Source organism: Dryobates pubescens, chromosome 20 (genome assembly GCF_014839835.1).
Source record: "Dryobates pubescens isolate bDryPub1 chromosome 20, bDryPub1.pri, whole genome shotgun sequence".
Lineage (NCBI taxonomy): Eukaryota > Metazoa > Chordata > Aves > Piciformes > Picidae > Dryobates > Dryobates pubescens.
In genome coordinates, this window is record NC_071631.1 from 1,011,738 (window position 1) to 1,028,649 (window position 16,912).

At 58.4% G+C, this 16,912-nt stretch overlaps 1 protein-coding gene across 1 annotated transcript in view; it reads right to left on the reverse strand.

Moving 5' to 3' along the window:
• Positions 1 to 325: 325 nt before the first annotated feature.
• MAN1C1 (mannosidase alpha class 1C member 1) overlaps positions 326 to 16,912 on the reverse strand; it is a 60,309-nt gene continuing 43,722 nt past the window's right edge. Inside the window, exons 5-12 of the mRNA XM_054171019.1 lie at positions 16,232 to 16,326; positions 12,208 to 12,331; positions 9,253 to 9,346; positions 5,460 to 5,575; positions 4,468 to 4,687; positions 3,599 to 3,771; positions 2,464 to 2,579; positions 326 to 1,999 (exon numbers count right to left, since the gene is read on the reverse strand). Of these exons, the coding sequence (XP_054026994.1) occupies positions 1,882 to 1,999; positions 2,464 to 2,579; positions 3,599 to 3,771; positions 4,468 to 4,687; positions 5,460 to 5,575; positions 9,253 to 9,346; positions 12,208 to 12,331; positions 16,232 to 16,326 (1,056 nt within the window). The 3' untranslated portion in view covers positions 326 to 1,881. The remainder of the gene's footprint in view (positions 2,000 to 2,463; positions 2,580 to 3,598; positions 3,772 to 4,467; positions 4,688 to 5,459; positions 5,576 to 9,252; positions 9,347 to 12,207; positions 12,332 to 16,231; positions 16,327 to 16,912) is intronic.

Below are 16,912 nucleotides of genomic sequence, written 5' to 3' on the forward strand. Positions count from 1 at the left end.
ATTACAGCAGTGAAATTATGACAAGTGACTCATAACATTTAGTTCCAAATCAAAGTAGAAAAACACAAACCCCAGCCAGGGAGGTGAGATGAGAGCTGCTGTGTGCTAGGTGTGATTTAAGAGCACAGAAGAAGGATCTAAAACCACATCAGGATCAAGAACTTTGCAGAGAGCTTTTGATTCAGTTACCCTTTTGACACCACAGAACGGCTGAGGGACCTCTGGGGTCCATCTGGGCCAGCTCCAGGGAGGGTTGCCCAGGACTGTGTCCTGGCAGCTTTTGAGTATCAACATGGACAGAACCTCCAGAGCCAACCTGGGTAACCTGTGCCAGTGCCTGGCCCCCTGCAGAGGCAAAAGTGTTTCCTGATGCTCAGAGGGCCCCTCCTGTGCCCCACTTTGTGCCCAGCCTCTGGTCCTGTCACTGGGCATCCTGGGAAGAGTCTGGCTCTATCCTCTGTGCACCTCCCTCCAGGGATTTGTAGACATTAACATCATCCCCCCTGAGTCTTCTCCAGTCTGAACAGTCCCAGGTCTCTCAGCCTGTCCTCCCAGCAGAGATGTTCCAGTCCCTTAAAGAGCTTCATGGCCCTTTGGTGGACTCTCTCCAGCAGTTCCCTGTCTCTCTTGTACTGAGGAGCCCAGGACTGGCCCCAGCACTGCAGATGTGGCCTCACAGTGCTGAGTAGAGGCACAGGACAACCTCCCTTGCCCTGCTGGCAATACTTTGCCTAATGCAGCCCAGGAGACCATTTGCTTTCTTTGCTGGGTGACCAGCCAGCCTGCTCAGGGTACCTCCTGCCCCACCATCCAGATCATCAGTGGAGATCTCACACAGGCCTGGGCCCAGTATTGACTCCTGGGGTGCTCAGGCTGCTCTTCCCTCCAGGGTCTTATCCCACAGGACTCTTCCAAGCAGATCCTTGAAGAGCCCAAAGTTTGTGCTCCTGAAGCCCAGGATTGAGAGCTTGCTTTTCACTCTTCTTGTCCTGAGGACCCTGAACTCCCCCTCTCATGATCACTGCAGGCAAAGCTGCCTTTGATCTTTATTACATCCCCAAGAAGCTCCTGCTTGCTGGTGAGCATGAGGTGCAGCAGAGCACCTCTCTGTTGGCTCCTCAGTCCTTTGGGGGAGGCTGTTGCCATCAGTCCACCCAAGGAACCTCCAGGATTCCTTATGCCCTGCTGTGTTGTCCTTCCAGCAGGCAGCAAGGTGGCTGAACCCCCCCACGAAGACCAGGGCCTGCAAATTCAAACCTGAGGCTGCTCCCAGCTGTCTGTACAGGGCCTGATCCTCCTGTCCTCCCTGGTCCCCTTTACCTGTCCTCTCTTTCATCCCAACCCATGAGCTCTGTCAGCTCCTCCTCCATCCCCAGGCAGTGGGGGATGCACTCCAGCTGCTGCCTCACACAAAGGGCAACTCCTCTTCCTCATCCTCCTGCCCTGTCCTTCCTGAGGAGCCCGGACTGCTGCCCCCTGGCAAGCCCAGCACGTGGAGAGCTCTGCATTAGAGAACTCCAGGAGTGTAAGAAAGGCAAAAATGAAACAGAGAACCAAAAGGAGGTGTCTGTGAAGTCTATTTTATGGCAAACTTCCAGTCCTTTGGCCACTGGGAGGCAAACCAAAAGCAATCAGTGGGTTTCATATAAACTCTCTGTATAAAGGAATGTCTGTGGACTGTGGACAGTATGGCCCAGAAGAAACATCTCTCATTACCAGGCTAATAGAGCTCCTCACAGAGGAAAAGAAGGTGCTTACATCATGGTTTCCTCTTCCCAATGGAATGCTGTCCAGAGTTGGAGTGGTGCCCCCAAAATACCACTTTAGGAAGCAGAGGAATTCCTTGGAAGGGAAGGAATGGCAGGAACCCAGCCAGGCCTCCTACTGCACGCTGCCCTTGGGGTCTGTGTGGCTGACTGGCAGGGGGTGAGCCTCTGTGTTGAACACCCAGTCGTCCAGGGACAGCACATCATCGTCACAGAACAGGAGATAGAGGTACCTGGAGCCAGGGGGGTGGGGAGGGGATGGGAGCAAAGGCAGATTAAAGGAAGCTCAGGTGGGACTCCAAGCACAGAATCCCAGCGTGGTGGAGGCTGGAAGAGATCTCTGCAGCTCACCCAGCCCAACCCCCTGCTCCAGCAGGTTGGAAGCTCTCCAGAGGAGACTCCACAGCCTCTCTGGGCAGCCTGCTCCAGGCCTCCAGCACCCTCACAACAAAGAAGTTTCTCATCCTGTTGAGGTGGAACCTTCTGGGCTCCTTCTGTTTCTCCTCCTGTTCCCTTTGTGCCCCTTGGCCTGTCCCTGGGCACCACCGAGCAGAGCCTGGCCCCAGCCTCTTGCCCCCAGCCTTTAGCTCTCACTGAGCACTGCTCAGCTGCCCTCTGGGGCTGCTCTTCTCCAGGCTCAGCCCCAGGGCTCTCAGCCTTTGCTCCTCACAGAGCTGCTCCAGGTCTCTCTACTTACTTCAAAGTCTCTGCAAGGAAAAAACTCTGTTGCATGTTGTCATGGGTTGGGCTTGTGCTGTAAACATCTCGGATGCCAGAGAAGCCAGCTTCTACTCTGCAGTGCTTTTCCAGGGCCTGGGGAAGGGAAGAGAAGCCTCAGCAGCACAGCTCTGCCTCTTTGAAACACCTCCAGGGACAGGGGTGCAGCCACCTCCCTGGGCAGCCTGGCCCAGGCTTTGGGAACCCTTTCAGGGAAGAAGTTTCTTCTAGTGCCCAACCTAAACCTTCCCTGGTGCAATCTGGGGCCACTTCCTCTTGTTCTGACACTTGTTCTGTCACCCCCAACCGGCTCCAGCCTTCTCCCAGGGAGCTGCAGAGAGCAATGAGGTCTCCCTCAGCCTCCTCTTCTCCAGGCTGCACACCCCCAGCCCCCTCAGCTGCTCCTCCCCAGCCCTGCTCTCCAGACCCCTCCCCAGCTTCCTTGCCCTTCTCTGGACCTGCTCCAGCCCCCAATGTCCTTCTTGGAGCAAGGGGCCCAGAACTGATCCCACTGTGGCCTCACCAGTGCCCAGCCCGGGGGCACAGTCCCTGCCCTGCTCCTGCTGCCCACACCACAGCTGCCCACACCACAGCTGCCCACCACCGCAGCTGCCCACACCACAGCTGCCCACACCGCAGCTGCCCACCACCACAGCTGCCCACACCACAGCTGCCCACCACCACAGCTGCCCACCACCACAGCTGCCCACACCACAGCTGCCCACCACCGCAGCTGCCCACACCGCAGCTGCCCACCACCACAGCTGCCCACCCCGCAGCTGCCCACCACCGCAGCCGCCCACCACCACAGCTGCCCACCACCACAGCTGCCCACACCACAGCTGCCCACCACCACAGCTGCCCACCACCACAGCTGCCCACACCACAGCTGCCCACCACCACAGCTGCCCACCACCACAGCTGCCCACCACCACAGCTGCCCACCACCACAGCTGCCCACACCACAGCTGCCCACCACCGCAGCTGCCCACCACCGCAGCTGCCCACTCCACGGCCGCCCCAGGCCGCATTCCTGCCTCTCTCTCTGAACACCACTCATTTCTGCTCTGTTAATGACCATGGGGCAGAGTTTCCCAAGACTCCAGCAGCCTTACCTTCACCACCTCCCAGCCCCACTGCCTGTACTTGGGGTCGTGTGTCAGCCTCCACAGGTACATGTAGCTCTCCACCACCTCTGGCCGCAGGATGTAGTAGCGCTCGCTGAGCCTGGTTGCCATGGCTTCGCTGCCGGCGTCGAAGCGGAAGGCTTCAGGGCCCAGTTTGGTGTCTAGACAAAGCCACAGACAGGCAGTGAGCAGCTGGAGGAGAGAGCAGAGCTGTCCAGGTGCTGTTGTGTTGCTTTCATGCCAGCATTTAACTCGGGCTCCTGTCTGAGATGAGATCACTCAGACCTGGCTATTGGATCAGCCTCACAGCTGGTGTCCAGCTAGGGGCAGCTCCACACACTGCATGAGCTGTGCCCACTGCCACTCCTCTGTGCAGTGTAGCTGTGGCCAGCTAGGGGCAGCTCCACACACTGCATGAGCTGTGCCCACTGCCACTCCTCTGTGCTGTGTCTGGATGCCATCTAGGTGAGGATGAAGTGTTTCTGAGGGTAGCTACAGCTGCCAGCACACAGCTGTGGACCAGCTGCTCTGCTCCATGGAGTGGGACACCTTGCAATCAGTCTCTGTACAACTTCCTCCCCGGTCTGCAAAGGGCTGGGAAAGGCCAGACTCAGACCAGCCTGCTGCTGGGGCAAGGCTTCAGCTCTGGGCTCACTTCCCAGCTGCGCACAGGAGCTCACACCTGCACACCCTGCTCCAGCTGCCCCCTGCCTGAGCCATGCTGCTTTCTCTTCCAGGCAGCCCAGGGAAAGAGGCCTGAAAGCCCCCCAGAGGGATGGAGATGCTGCTGAAGCACGGAGACCCTGCTGCAGAGCCGTGGGGGCCCCCTCCCAGCCCCCTGCAGCCCCCGGCTTTACCTGAGCGTGCGTAGGACTCGTGGCAGGTGTTTGTTATCTCTGCTGCCAGGTTCATGTAGTGCTGCTTCCTCTCCTCTCCAGCCTGCTTAGCTCCCAGTGCTATCATGCCCCCAGAGAAGCAAGCCAGGTGCCCCATTTTGTGGTCCAAGATGCCACCCCTCCATTCAGCAATGTAGGTCAGGCCTCCAGCAGACTTTTTGACCAAGTGCTTCTCTATTGCCTGAAGGGATGGAAGCAGGCTGTGAAGATACTCAGTGGGCAGCAAGAGGAAGCTACCTACTAGGCACTGCAAGATACTTGGTGGACAGGAGTGAGTATCAAGGAAACTCAGAGATCAGCAGGACAAGGGAGGGACCCCTGCCCCCCTGCACTGCTCTCCTGAAACCCCACCTGCAGCACTGCGTCCACTTCTGGTGCCCCCAGCACAAAAAGGACCTGGAGCTGCTGGAGAGGGTCCAGAAGTGACCACAAAGATGATCAGAGGGCTGGAGAACCTCCCCTGTGGGCACAGGCTGGGAGAGTTGGGGCTGTCCAGCCTGCAGAAGGCTCCAGGGAAACCTTAGAGCAGCTTTCCAGTACCTGAAGAGGCTGCAGGAGAGCTGGGAAGGGACTTTTGACAAGGGCTGGGAGTGAGAGGCAATGGTCTGAAGCTTGAGGAGAGGAGATTGAGACTGGAGATTAGGAAGGAATTCTTCAGAGTGAGGGTGGGGAGAGCCTGGCACAGGCTGCCCAGGGAGGCTGTGGCTGCCCCCTCCCTGGAGGGGTTCAGGGCCAGGCTGGATGAGGCCCTGAGCAGCCTGTGCTGGTGGGAGGTGTCCCTGCCCAGGGCAGGGGGCTTTGGAACTGGATGAGCTTTAAGGTCCCTTCCAACCCAACCCATTCTATGAACCTCTCAATCTAAGACCCTTTTCCCTGAAATATTCTGCTGAGCAATGTGCACCCCCCCAAAAATGCCCCCCAAGCCCCCCCCCCCAGCCCAGCCTGCTGCTTGCCTCCAGCGCATCGTCGTACATCCTCTTGGCTTCAGAGTCCTTCCTGTCTGACATCAGCCACGACTTGATGAGGTACTCATAGAAGCTGTCCCCGAGCCCCCCGATGGAGACATGATCTGTGGTAGGGAGGCCAGAAACACAACAGCTTCAGGTTCATGCTCTGCAGTCAGCAGCTGCTTTGCAAAGGGCAGACAGCCACGGCCTAGTCTGGGCCCTTGTGCTCCCCTGCCTCCTCCCAGCGCCCTGGGGAGAGCCTGCAGCATTTCCTTTTCAGAAGGGAAGAAAGGTGGAAAGTGGAATCAGGACTAAAATGCTCCAAGCATCAGCAGCCCTGCCCAGAACTGTTCAGAGCTCTTATTTTGCAGCCCTGCTTTATCCTGCACCTGGCAGGTGCTTCCTGTCGGTGCAGCCATCAGCATCGACCCCAAAGCCAGGGCAGGTTCCAGAGGCTCTCTGCCCCCCTGGGTGCTGCCTCCCTGCCTCAGGAAAAGGGAGGACACAGCCTGCATCACACAGAGCTGCTGCAGGGACCTTCCCATCCTGTTATTTGTATTCCTGGCTCATGGTCCCCCGGGGGAGGCTGGGGTGGTTGGTGTATTAAAATGATAAAGTCAGATACAAGGCTCCACACTGAATGCTTTCCTCTGCAGCTCCCAAGGCTGCCTGCTCAGAGCACAGTGCTGTGACCTTCCTGCAGAGGAGGATGCTGAAGGATTGCACTGTGAAATGGGCATGACAGCTGCAGGCTTCTGCCTGGGGGGAACTGCTGGAGGGATTTATGGCTCCAAGCTACACCACAGGGTGGGGGCAACAAAAAAGCAGCATTTTTGTTCTTGCCAGCAGCCAAGCCCTCCCCTGTTGCAGCAGAACAAGACAAACTGCCCACCGTGGCCTGGAGCCTGGAGTCAGCTGCCCCAGCCCTGTGCCTGCACACAGCCTCCCTGCACACAGCCTCCCTGCGTGGAAGCAGAGGCAGCAGCAGGGCCCCAGAGCTGGCTGCTCACATTTTTATTTCCCCTTTCACATCCATCCAGTCCTGAGGCTTAGCCTAAATCCTACCAAGAGAGGAGATCAAGAGCCATGCATTTTCCTGCCCTGAGGAGCACACATCCCTGATCCAGCCCTGTCCAATGATCCATGGAATAATCCATAGCAAAACAAGGAGATTAGGCACGGGGACTCGGGGAGGGGAGGGGGAGGGATAAACAAAACACAGGGAAAGGGGAGAGACTATTTGCCAGCAGTGGCTGCACAGCCTGCCTCCAAGGAGCAGCTCTGTGATCCTGAGTGTGTCATTCATCAGCTCACCAAAGCAGCAGCTCTGGTACCTAATTGCTTTCCAGATGGCATCAGCTCTGCCAGCGTTTGCCTCCTAGGCACTTGGCGTAAACAAAGCTCTCGCTGCAGCAGGGGACTGCCCTTTCATTTCCTGCAGGTAACAACTGCACTCAGGAGAGGTACAGCACTGCCTCTGCACTCAGGAGAGGTACAGCACTGCCTCTGCACTCAGCAGAGCTGCTGCTTCAGCCAGGTCAGAGGTGCAGCTTTCAAGAAAATCACAGCAATTCCAAGGCAAAACCCAACCCCAACCCCAACCCCAACCCCAACCCCAACCCAGCTTCCTGCAAAGAGCTTTAATGACCAGGAGAGAAACCCAGAGCCTGGCAGCACCAACAGGGAACAGCTCTGGGGCTGCAGGCTGCAGCTGCCTCCCTGCTTTGGTCCTAAGCTGTTTCTCATCCTGAACTGGAGGTGCAGGAGAGGTTGATCAGTTTGCTGCCTTTCTGGGGCAGGGACTCAGACCAGAAGGTCACCTCCTGAGCGGCACACAGCCTGCGCCAGGAGCTGCCCCCTGACCTGGAAGCCGGGGGGAGAGGTTATCTCCAACCCTCTGCCACAAACCAGCCCAGCCCACAACAATTCATCAGAGGCTACTTTTAATGAGCTCCAAGAAGCAGCAACAGGCTGCTGTGCCTGTCAGCAGGGGTGGGAGCAGGTCAGCATGATGGAGTAGAACTTGCAGGCATAAATAGAATTCAATTAGTGGCAGAAGAGGTGAATCTGAGCACCCAGCTGAGTGCCTTAACCACCACAGCCCTCCCCTCTCCCAAGGATCCTGCAGCCATCACTTATGGCATCACACAGCCACTCCTCCTCCCCTCAGCACCAGTGACCAGGCACAACCAATGCCCGGGTCTGGCCCAAGGTGCAGTGGCTGCCACCTGGGGCTGACCTCTGGCAAGCAGCACCCCAGGGGCATGGGAGGGGAGGGGAGATGAGTTTTGCAAGTGGAACATATCACAGCAGCTCTGCAGAGGGGAAGCTGAGCTGCTTGCAAAGGGGCTGAGGAACTTGGAAGATCAGCTCATGGGACAAGCACAGGAACCTTTTGCCTTCCCTCGTGGCACTGGTGGGGCAACTGCAGCCACCTGAGATGCTCTGCTGGGACACCTCTCAAGCCACGTGGAGCAGCATGAGAGGTGCTGAAACGGCAGCTGAAGGGCAGGGATTGCTCACAGCCAGAGCTCTCTGACAGGCTCAGATGACAGCAGCCATGCAGCTGCCTGCCAGCTACAGTCAGAGCTATGGATGCAGGAGTTGGAAAGGTCTGGAGCTGTCTGGGTGAGCAAATGGAGCAGTGAGACATGGGGGCATGAGGTAATGCAGCACCTCAGAGCAAACTGCTCAGACACTACAAATGTAATCCACTGCCAGGTTCAAAGCAGCTTCTGCAAGGAAAGGCTTCTTCCTTTGATAGACAAACACCAAATCCAGCAGCTCTCCCTTGCCAGAACAAGCAAATCCCTAACAGAGCAGCAAGTTAAGGAGAGCTAAGCCCTTGAAGCTCTGATTTATCTCAGCCCAGGAGTCTGCTCACTTTTACCCTCCTGATTCTCTCCTCCATCCCACTCTGGGGGAAGAAGTGAACAAGTGTGGAGCTTATTGCCAGCTGGGGTCAAACCATGCCACTGCCCTCATGTCTTCAGTGCTGGGCTCAGAACATGCCTGGCTCAGCCTTCCTGCACAAGCTGGTGCAGCAGTGCCATGGTAACAGGGCCATGGCTGCACACAGAGCACAGCCCTGGCTCCTAGGGGCAGCAGGAGCTCTGCAAGCCCTCTGCCTCTCCAGGTCCTTCCTTGCTGGCTGCAGCACATTGGAAGGAAACCTCACAGGCCTCTGCTCACAGCCTCCCTGCCCAGCTCCCAGGCAGGTCTCTGGGCTGTGTGGTGACTGCAGGATGAGGTCTGAAGAGAGATGTGCTGATTTCTAATCTCTGTGTGATGAACCATGTGCCATTCTCCTCCCCTGTGCCAGGGAGGCTCTGCTGCTCTCTGCAGCTGAGACACTCAGCTGGGGAAGGAGGCTGAGGGAAGAAGTCTACAATTACTATATTGCATCTCACAAAGCAGGCTGCATTATCTAATCACATGGATAACTGCCTGACAAGACAGGGCCTTGGCTGGCTGCTCTGGCAGCTGCTGCTGCTGCTTCCCAAAGACTGATGGCAAGAGTGGAATGCTCCCAGCAGGGCTCTGAGCACAGTGGTACCTTCAGCACAGGGACCCCCTCAGCACAGGGACCCCCCAGCCCAGGGGCACCCTCAGCCCAGGGACCCCCCAGCCCAGGGGCACCCCCAGCCCAGGGGCACCCCCAGCCCAGGGACCCCCTCAGCACAGGGACCCCCTCAGCACAGTGGTACCTTCAGCCCAGGGACTCCCTCAGCCCAGGGACCCCTCAGCCCAGGGGCACCCCCCCAGCCCAGGGGCACCCCCCCAGCCCAGGGGTACTTACGCTGCACCCAGTTCCCTGTGACAGGGCTGAGGAAGTTGGGATAAAGGCCCTGAGGCTTCTCCACTCTGTTCAGGACCTTCCGGATGTTCATCACCTGGGGCAGAGGAGACACAAGCAGGAAGCTGCTTAGCTGCAGGAGCCCAGGGTTGTGCTCTGGCCCTGGCTGAACTGGCACAGCAGCCTCTGAGGGCTTGGGATCCTGGGTGGGAATGTCAGAGGGAGGAGGGTGATTGCTTTTCCATGATCCAAAGGGAAGGGAGAGGCAGAGGGCTGGGTGACTCAGCCAGGCCCTCAGTGTCCTGGGTGGTCACTCTCCAGGACGGGCTGGGGGCTTTAATGTCAACAACAGGCAGCTCCTCCAGCAAGCCACAGCAGCCACACTTCACTCTCTGATCCCTCCCTTGCCTTCTCCCCCAGCCTGTCCAGGAGGCCTTTCCCAGAAGAGAGGAAGTTCAAGGGGCTGCAGCCTCCAGAGCAGCTTCACACACTCCAAAGCTTTCACAGAATGGGACAGTTTGTGCTCCCCAGAGCTGGCTCCAGGCTCCAGCTGGGGCTTCCAGGGAAGTTCTCAGGCTGCATAATATCTCCTGGGGTTCAGCACATCGATGACATCTTGGAGTAGAAGCCACAGTTGGACTTCAGCCTTCTGAACACTGCCCAAGTCCCAGGCTGCAAGTTAAGGAGCTGAGCTGCTCCCCTGAGTGACTTCCCACAGGCTGGGCTGCCTGAGTCCACACCAGCCTCCACCTGGCCCCTCAGAGGGTGCTAGGATGGATGTGAGGCAGGTTTTGGTGGCACACAGCAGGCACAGGCAGCTCAGGAGAGGGCAGTTAGAAAGGTTCTGCCCTTAGCCCTCTCTGGGCTTAGGAGGCAAAGAGGAAAACAAGGTTGTGCTGGGGACAGAGCCCCTGGCCCAGAATCACAGCGTGGTTTGGGTTGGAAGGGACCTCCCAAGGTCATCCTGTCCACCCCCCCTGCATCTCCACCAGAGTAGGTTGCTCAGAGCCTTCTTGAGCCTGACTTTGAGTATCTCCAGGGATGGGACCTCAGCCCCCTCCCTGGGCAGCCTGCTGCAGGGTTCCAGCAGCCTCCTGGTGCAGAACTTGTTCCTCACATCCAGTCTCAATCTGCTCTGCTCTCATCTCAAACCACTGCCCCTGGCCCTGGCCCTGCAGGCCTTTGGGAGCAGTCCCTCTGCAGCCTGCTTGCAGCCCCTGCAGGGACTGGCAGCTGCTCTGAGGTCTGCCTGGAGCCTTCTCCTCTCCAGGCTGCACTCCCCCAGCTCGCTCAGCCTGGCCTAGCAGAGGTGCTCCAGCCCCCTACTCGTTTTCCTGGCCTCCTCTGGATGCAGAATGCCTGAGCCTGCACCCTGGGTGCAGCTCTCCTTTTTCACAGAGCATCCTCTTGCCCCTTTGTTGGCAGTGCTCAGCTGCCCCCCTGCCTGCCCTTCCCTTCCTCTGCACACATTTCCCCTCCACACCACCTTCCCTTTGCTGGTCTCTTCTCAGCTCCCCTCTTCCTCTCAGCTATTTGTCACTAGCACTACCCTCAGGAATCTCCAGCTTGTCTCCTCCACTTCCCATCACCAGGCTTCCTTTCTCTTCCCTGCAGAGCTTCCTGGCTTCCTACATTTCCTTCACCCTCTGTTTTTCTCTCCTGCTCCCTCCTCCCCCCCCCTTTTGCTTCCCCAACTCTCCATCCTAGTCTCCATTTTGCCCTCCTGGCTGCTCCCTTCTCCTTCTTCTCTCTCCTTCCCATCTCTCCTTCAAATTCTTGTCTTTATTTCACACCTGCCAGGCTTGCACTGGAATGACCCTGGGAGAGCACCACTTGGAGCTTTCTCTTGCCAGCCCCAGCCCCACTGGCTGCTTTCACCCCACTGTGGAGAGCCCTGGCCCAGGCCCCATTCCCTCTGGGCTCAGGGGAGCAGTTTGGACTCCATCTGGCACAATTTGTCTCCCTCCAAGCTGGTTCTGGAGGGCTGTGCAGCAGAAGCTAATGGCTTGCTGGTACCTAGCAGCATATAGTCATTAAGTTGCTCTCACAGGCACTGCAAGATCACTTGTGGAAAGGGACAAAAGCCCAAGCCCAAAGCTCAGGGTGATGTCTAATATTAATAGCTTTTTTTCCTTCAGTTACAAGTCCTACAAAAGGAATCCAATCTGTCAGGGCCCTGCCTGCACGAGGAAGACCTCAGCAGAAACCTTGCTGGCTGGAGCAGAACATTTAATACCTGCTCAGAGGGGGAAAAAAAGGTCTGCAAGAACAAGGCTCTGCTATTAGGTTCTCAGCATTAAACAATTAGCTCTGCAGCCTGCACCCAGCCTGATGCTTTCATTCTGGGCCCTTGTCCTTGTCTGACTCAACTCTTTGATACAGCTTCCCAGGGCTGAGACACAGGGATGAACATCTCAGCCTCCCTGGTGGCTGCAGGTGATGGAGAGGCAGGGGAAGGAGCAAAGCTCCTCCCTGGTGGCTGCAGGTGATGGAGAGGCAGGGGAAGGAGCAAAGCTCCTCCCTGGTGGCTGCAGGTGATGGAGAGGCAGGGGAAGGAGCAGAAGCTCCTCTCTGGTGGCTGCAGGTGATGGAGAGGCAGGGGAAGGAGCAGAAGCTCCTCTCTGGTGGCTGCAGGTGATGGAGAGGCAGGGGAAGGAGCAAAGCTCCTCCCTGGTGGCTGCAGGTGATGGAGAGGCAGGGGAAGGAGCAGAAGCTCCTCCTCACCTTGCAGCCACCAGGGCCCACTGGTGTGGAAGGATCTCCAAGGGCAGCTGCTGCCCAGGATGCTCTGAGGCCTCCTGCCCTCTGCAAGGTTCTGGTTCCGACCCCCTGCCCCACTCTGAAGGTTCCTCCTCCGGTGAGCTGTGCCGGGGGCGAGGCTGAGCCTGCGGCAGGCAGCCCCTGGTGGCTGCTCTGCTCCAGCACCGAGCCCAGCAGCAGGGAGGGAGCAGGACTTGCCTTGTCTGCAAACACTGGGTTGCCAGAGAGCTCTGAGAGGTGCAGGAATTCCAAGTGCAAGGTGCCAAACTCTGCCAAAATGCTGCTTCCAGCCGATGCCCAGCCCCAGCTCCAGCTCATGCCGCTGCAGGGAGAGAAAAGGCAACCTTCAGTGCCAGCAAACCACAGCCAGAGCCTCAGCTGCCCCCAGCAGTGCAGATCCTGCCTCAGCACCAGGGGCCATGGAAAGGGCATCAGAGGGGGGGTGAGGACTCTCCCAGGAGCAGGTCTTAGCCCAGGGGATGTTTGGGATGGGGCACACAGGCTGGGGAAGGGCAGCTTTCGTGGGAGAGCAACCACAGGGCCACAGAATTGCTTGGGCTGGAAGAGGCTTTAAAGCTCATCGAGCCTAAAAGTTAACCCAGCACTGCCAGGAGAGAAACTGCCCACAGGACATGGGGGGGCAGAGGCTCTCCCAGGCACTGACAGCCTCAGCCTTGGCTTTGCTTCGACATTCAGCCACTTGCTGTTAACCAAACACTAAGCCCTGGCCCTCAGCACCACAGCTCTGCCCCTTCGAAACACCTCCAGGGATGGGGACTGAGCCTCCTCCCTGGGCAGCCTGGGCCAGGCTTGGAGAACCCTTCCAGTGAAGAATTACTTTCTAATGTCCAACCTGAACCTCCCCTGGTGCAACCTGAGGCCATCTCCCTCTCATCCCATCACTCACTCCAGGGCAGAGGGCTCCAATCTCCTCTCACAGAGCTGTAGAGAGCCAGGTGGTCTCCCTCAGCCTCCTTCTCTCCAGTATCCCACTCCAGCAAGCCAGGACCCCTGCCCACTCCTCCTGTGTGGTGTCAGAGTGGCAAAGGCTCACAAGCCAAAGCCCAGCAGCGAGGAGGCTGCGGCCTGGCAGCGCCGCTGGGGTGCAGGTGGCAGAGGGAGCAGCTGGCAGCGGGGGCACAGCACTAGATGGCGCCTGGCAGCTGGGCTGGCAGCAGCAAAAGGCTTCTGCTGCTTACAGGAGGCTGCAACTGAAGAGCTCTCCGAGGGGGGAAGGGAAAGAAAAGGAGAGAAGTTTCTCCTCCCTGTGCTGCTCCTCAGCAAAGCCTCTGAGCTCTGGAGCTGTTTGCTCTGCCTGCAGACACAGCTCTTGGATCAGCGACGTCCCCAGGCTGCTCCCAGCGGCTCAGGCACTGCCAGGAGCCTGCCCCTGCAGCTTCCCACTTGCAGCCCTGAGTGCAGCTCAGATGGGGACCCCAATAACATCGACTCTCCAGGGCAGGGATCCCCCTGAGCCGGCAGGAAGGGGCAGGTCGGTGTGGCACTAACCTGGCACTGGGCAGAGCTGCCCAAGCTGGCAGCAGCTGGCCCTGGGCTGGCTCTGCAGAACAATCCCAGTCCATAAGGACTCCATCATTTTGCCTTTATTCACTGCCCTGGAGGGACCCTCTGACAAACATCATCTCAGAGACACCAACTGCCTGCTGAGCTCCTCCCTCGCCTGAGGAGTGCCTGCAGGCAGCCAAGTGGGGCTGAGCCTGTGGCAGCAGCCGGGCTGGGGTCAGGGCAGCTGGCACAGCCCTCCCCAGGGGACCTTCTGTCCCAAGCACGCAGCCAGGCACTGCCTGCGAGGTCCAGTGCTGCTGGGAGCCCAGGCCCTGGCTCACAAATCACAGTGAACTCAAGCAGAGCAGGGTGTGGAGGAAACAGAGGATGTCTGCAACGTGTCCCTGGGTTAAAGAGCAGCCTGCAGCGACCCCCTGCAGGGAAACAGTTTGTCAGCATCACAGGCTGCACAGGCTGGGGCTGCACAGCTGCCATGACCTGGAATGTCTCAGGGGACACTGCTGGGCAAAGCACCTTGGGGCTTCAAGGCAAAGGAAAGTGCCCAGAGCCATCTCTGTCCCCCGGGGAAGTGAAGCTTCCTTCAACACTGCCCAGTGCAAGCAGGGACTGAAAGTGGCTGCAGCACCTCCTCCCCTGATGGAGACCCAGGGCACTGAGCAAGGCTGCAGCACCTCCTCCCCTGATGGAGACCCAGGGCACTGAGCAAGGCTGCAGCACCTCCTCCCCTGATGGAGACCCAGGGCACTGAGCAAGGCTGCAGCACCTCCTCCCCTGATGGAGACCCAGGGCACTGAGCAAGGCTGCAGCACCTCCTCCCCTGATGGAGACCCAAGGGAAAACCTGGGGGTGCAGAGGGTTTAAGGGAGGTGTGAAGGAAAGCAGGGCCCAGGAGCCTGGGAGGGGAGGCATGAGGAGAGAGGTGGCAGTGGAAGGTGCAGGCAGAGAGCACTGAGCAGCAGGCTGAGAAGTCAGTGTGCTGCTGGAGCTGGCAGGCAGCAGGATGGCAATGGAGGCTGTGAGGGGTAGGATCCAGTGCTGTGCAAACAAAAGGCCCTGGGGAAGCAGAGCAGCAGGGGGGGCACACAAGAGGAAGAGGTGGGATGAGGTGAGAGGAAGAGCTGAAGCCAGCAGGCTGTGGGAGGAGCTGGGGGGTGGGTGCCCTTGTGCTGGGGTCTGCAGCTCTGCCTCGATGCCAGCTTCTGGGTGTTTGGGTTTTCATTCACCCTCCTGAATGCCATTCTTGACCCACACCCCCAGGCCCCTACCACCAGAAGCCTGCAGCTGCTGCCAGATCTCCTCCTCTGGGTTTGCTGAGGGCTCTGTGGCATTAGCACATCCTTGCAAAAGCAGAGAACTCCTTGCCAAACCCCTCTGAGCTTTGCTCTGACCCTGCCATCTGGGTCAGTGTGCTCCCAGCCTGCCCCTGCTCCCTCTCTCTATCTCACACTGAGCAACTCCCTTCCCCTTCCCCTCTGCCTCTTCATCACATTCCTGCAGCGGTCAGACCACAGATTTTGCTCACTTCATCCTTGCTGCTCAGGACTCTGAGCCCTCACAGCAGTCTGATGGCCCTGAAGGGAGAGCTCAAGGCAGCAACAGGGGCTCTGGACTGTGGGCTTGGTGCTGTTTTGATTTCCTTTGCTCTCAGTCATGGTCATCAGCAAACCATGTGGGGAATGCCTGGGCAGGCAGAGCAGCTCTGATTGTCTTCACAAAGGGCAGGGGAAGGCTTTGGCATTTCTGTGAAAGGTTAGAGCTGTGCTCAGCCTTTATCAGCTGCACAGGAAGCAGAATGTCTCCTTCTGCAGAGAGACAATAAAAGCCCTACTGCTGCCTTCGGTGTTCACCACCTGAGCAAAGGATCAGGGGGGGCCAAGCCCTGCACCTCACCCAGCCAGGAGCCAGGAGGAGGTTTGGGAAGAGAGGAACAAAGATTTTCATGGCTGCTGCTCTGAGGATGAGAGGCTTTTGTTAAGCCACCTTTGCTGCTGCCTCTGTTGCAGCCTCTTCCCCTGGGGGTGGGTTTTGGAGGCACCACAGCAGGGAGCACTCTGCCAGCAAGCAGCAGGGGCTGGCAGCCCAGCTCCAGGTCTGCCTCTGCTTGCTGAGAGACCTTCAGCCAGGTGCTTAACTCAGCTGCCTCCAAGCTCCCTTCCAGCAGGAGCAAACCACCTCCCTGACATCAAAGGTGGCTCTAAGGGCAGGATTCACAGCTGGCTGAGCACTGCCAGCAGGGAGACCACCGGGAGCCCTGCACACAGCTCCCTTCCTGGCAGCAGAACTCTCAGCCAGGCCCTTCCAGCTCCTTCCCCAGTTCTTCCTACCGTGCAGCCTGGCTAAACTCACAAGCACCTAGCTGGGCACACTGCAGAAATCCAGAGAGCACCACAGGCTCTGTGCAGGCTACAAGCAAATGAGAGGCAGGGAAATGGGCTTGCAGCAGGGAGCCCTGCCAAGAGGCAGAGGAAGAGACTCGCAGCTGGCCCCACGCTGAGGAGGCAGAGCTGGGTCTGACTCGAGTCACCTGCGCTCTGCCAGGGCACCTCCTGGCTCTGAGCTGGCAAAAGCAACGACCTGGAAGAAGCTGCACTAGAAGGGGGCAGCTGTGAGGAGCTGCTGCTGCTGCCTGGCTCCTGCTCTGGCTTTACAAACCCTCAGTAATAGAGAGAGAAGCTGCTAAGGCCTCGTCTCTTGCCTGCCCAGGTTTATGACGCCGCGTGGGATGCCAGTGGGGGTGTTAAAAGCTGGCAGAAGTTTCTCTCCCAGCTCCAGAGCTTTCCTCTTGAACACCTGTTAAAAGAAGAAGAGGAGATAAATATTTGATGCACTGCTTGTGACTCTGAGGCTCGCTGGCTCCTTTCAGAGCCAGGGTTTCAAGCTCACCCTTCGCAAACCTCAACCCTGCTGCGCCCTGCTGCCTCGGTGTGCTGCTGCCCCTGGGCCACTGCCTCCCAGACCTGAGCCCAAGCTCCTGCTGAATGTCCTCTGAGCCCCCACACCAGTCCCAGGTGCCCCCCAGCCCCTCAGCCTGCACGAGAGCAGCCACAGCTGTAGGGCTCAGAACGCCCTCAAGACCTCAGCAGGTCTGAACTGATCCCACGGCGACCCTCTGGGGATGGATTCTTCCCTCTGCCCGGGGTGGCAGAGGGCACAGGGAGGGGAAACAACTGAGTGAAAACCAAAAGAGCTCCTGCTAGGGTGAAGCCCTGTGAGATTCACAACAGTTGGTGTCACCTCCTGCTGCCAGGCCCAAGGCCCAAGCTCTTCCTGACAGCTCTCTGCCGGAGGGGTTTGTGGCTCTGCTGCTCCTTTTCCATTTGGGGTGTCTCAGCTTTGGGGCTCTCAAATCAAATCCCAGCTGCTGGAGGCTTGCAGC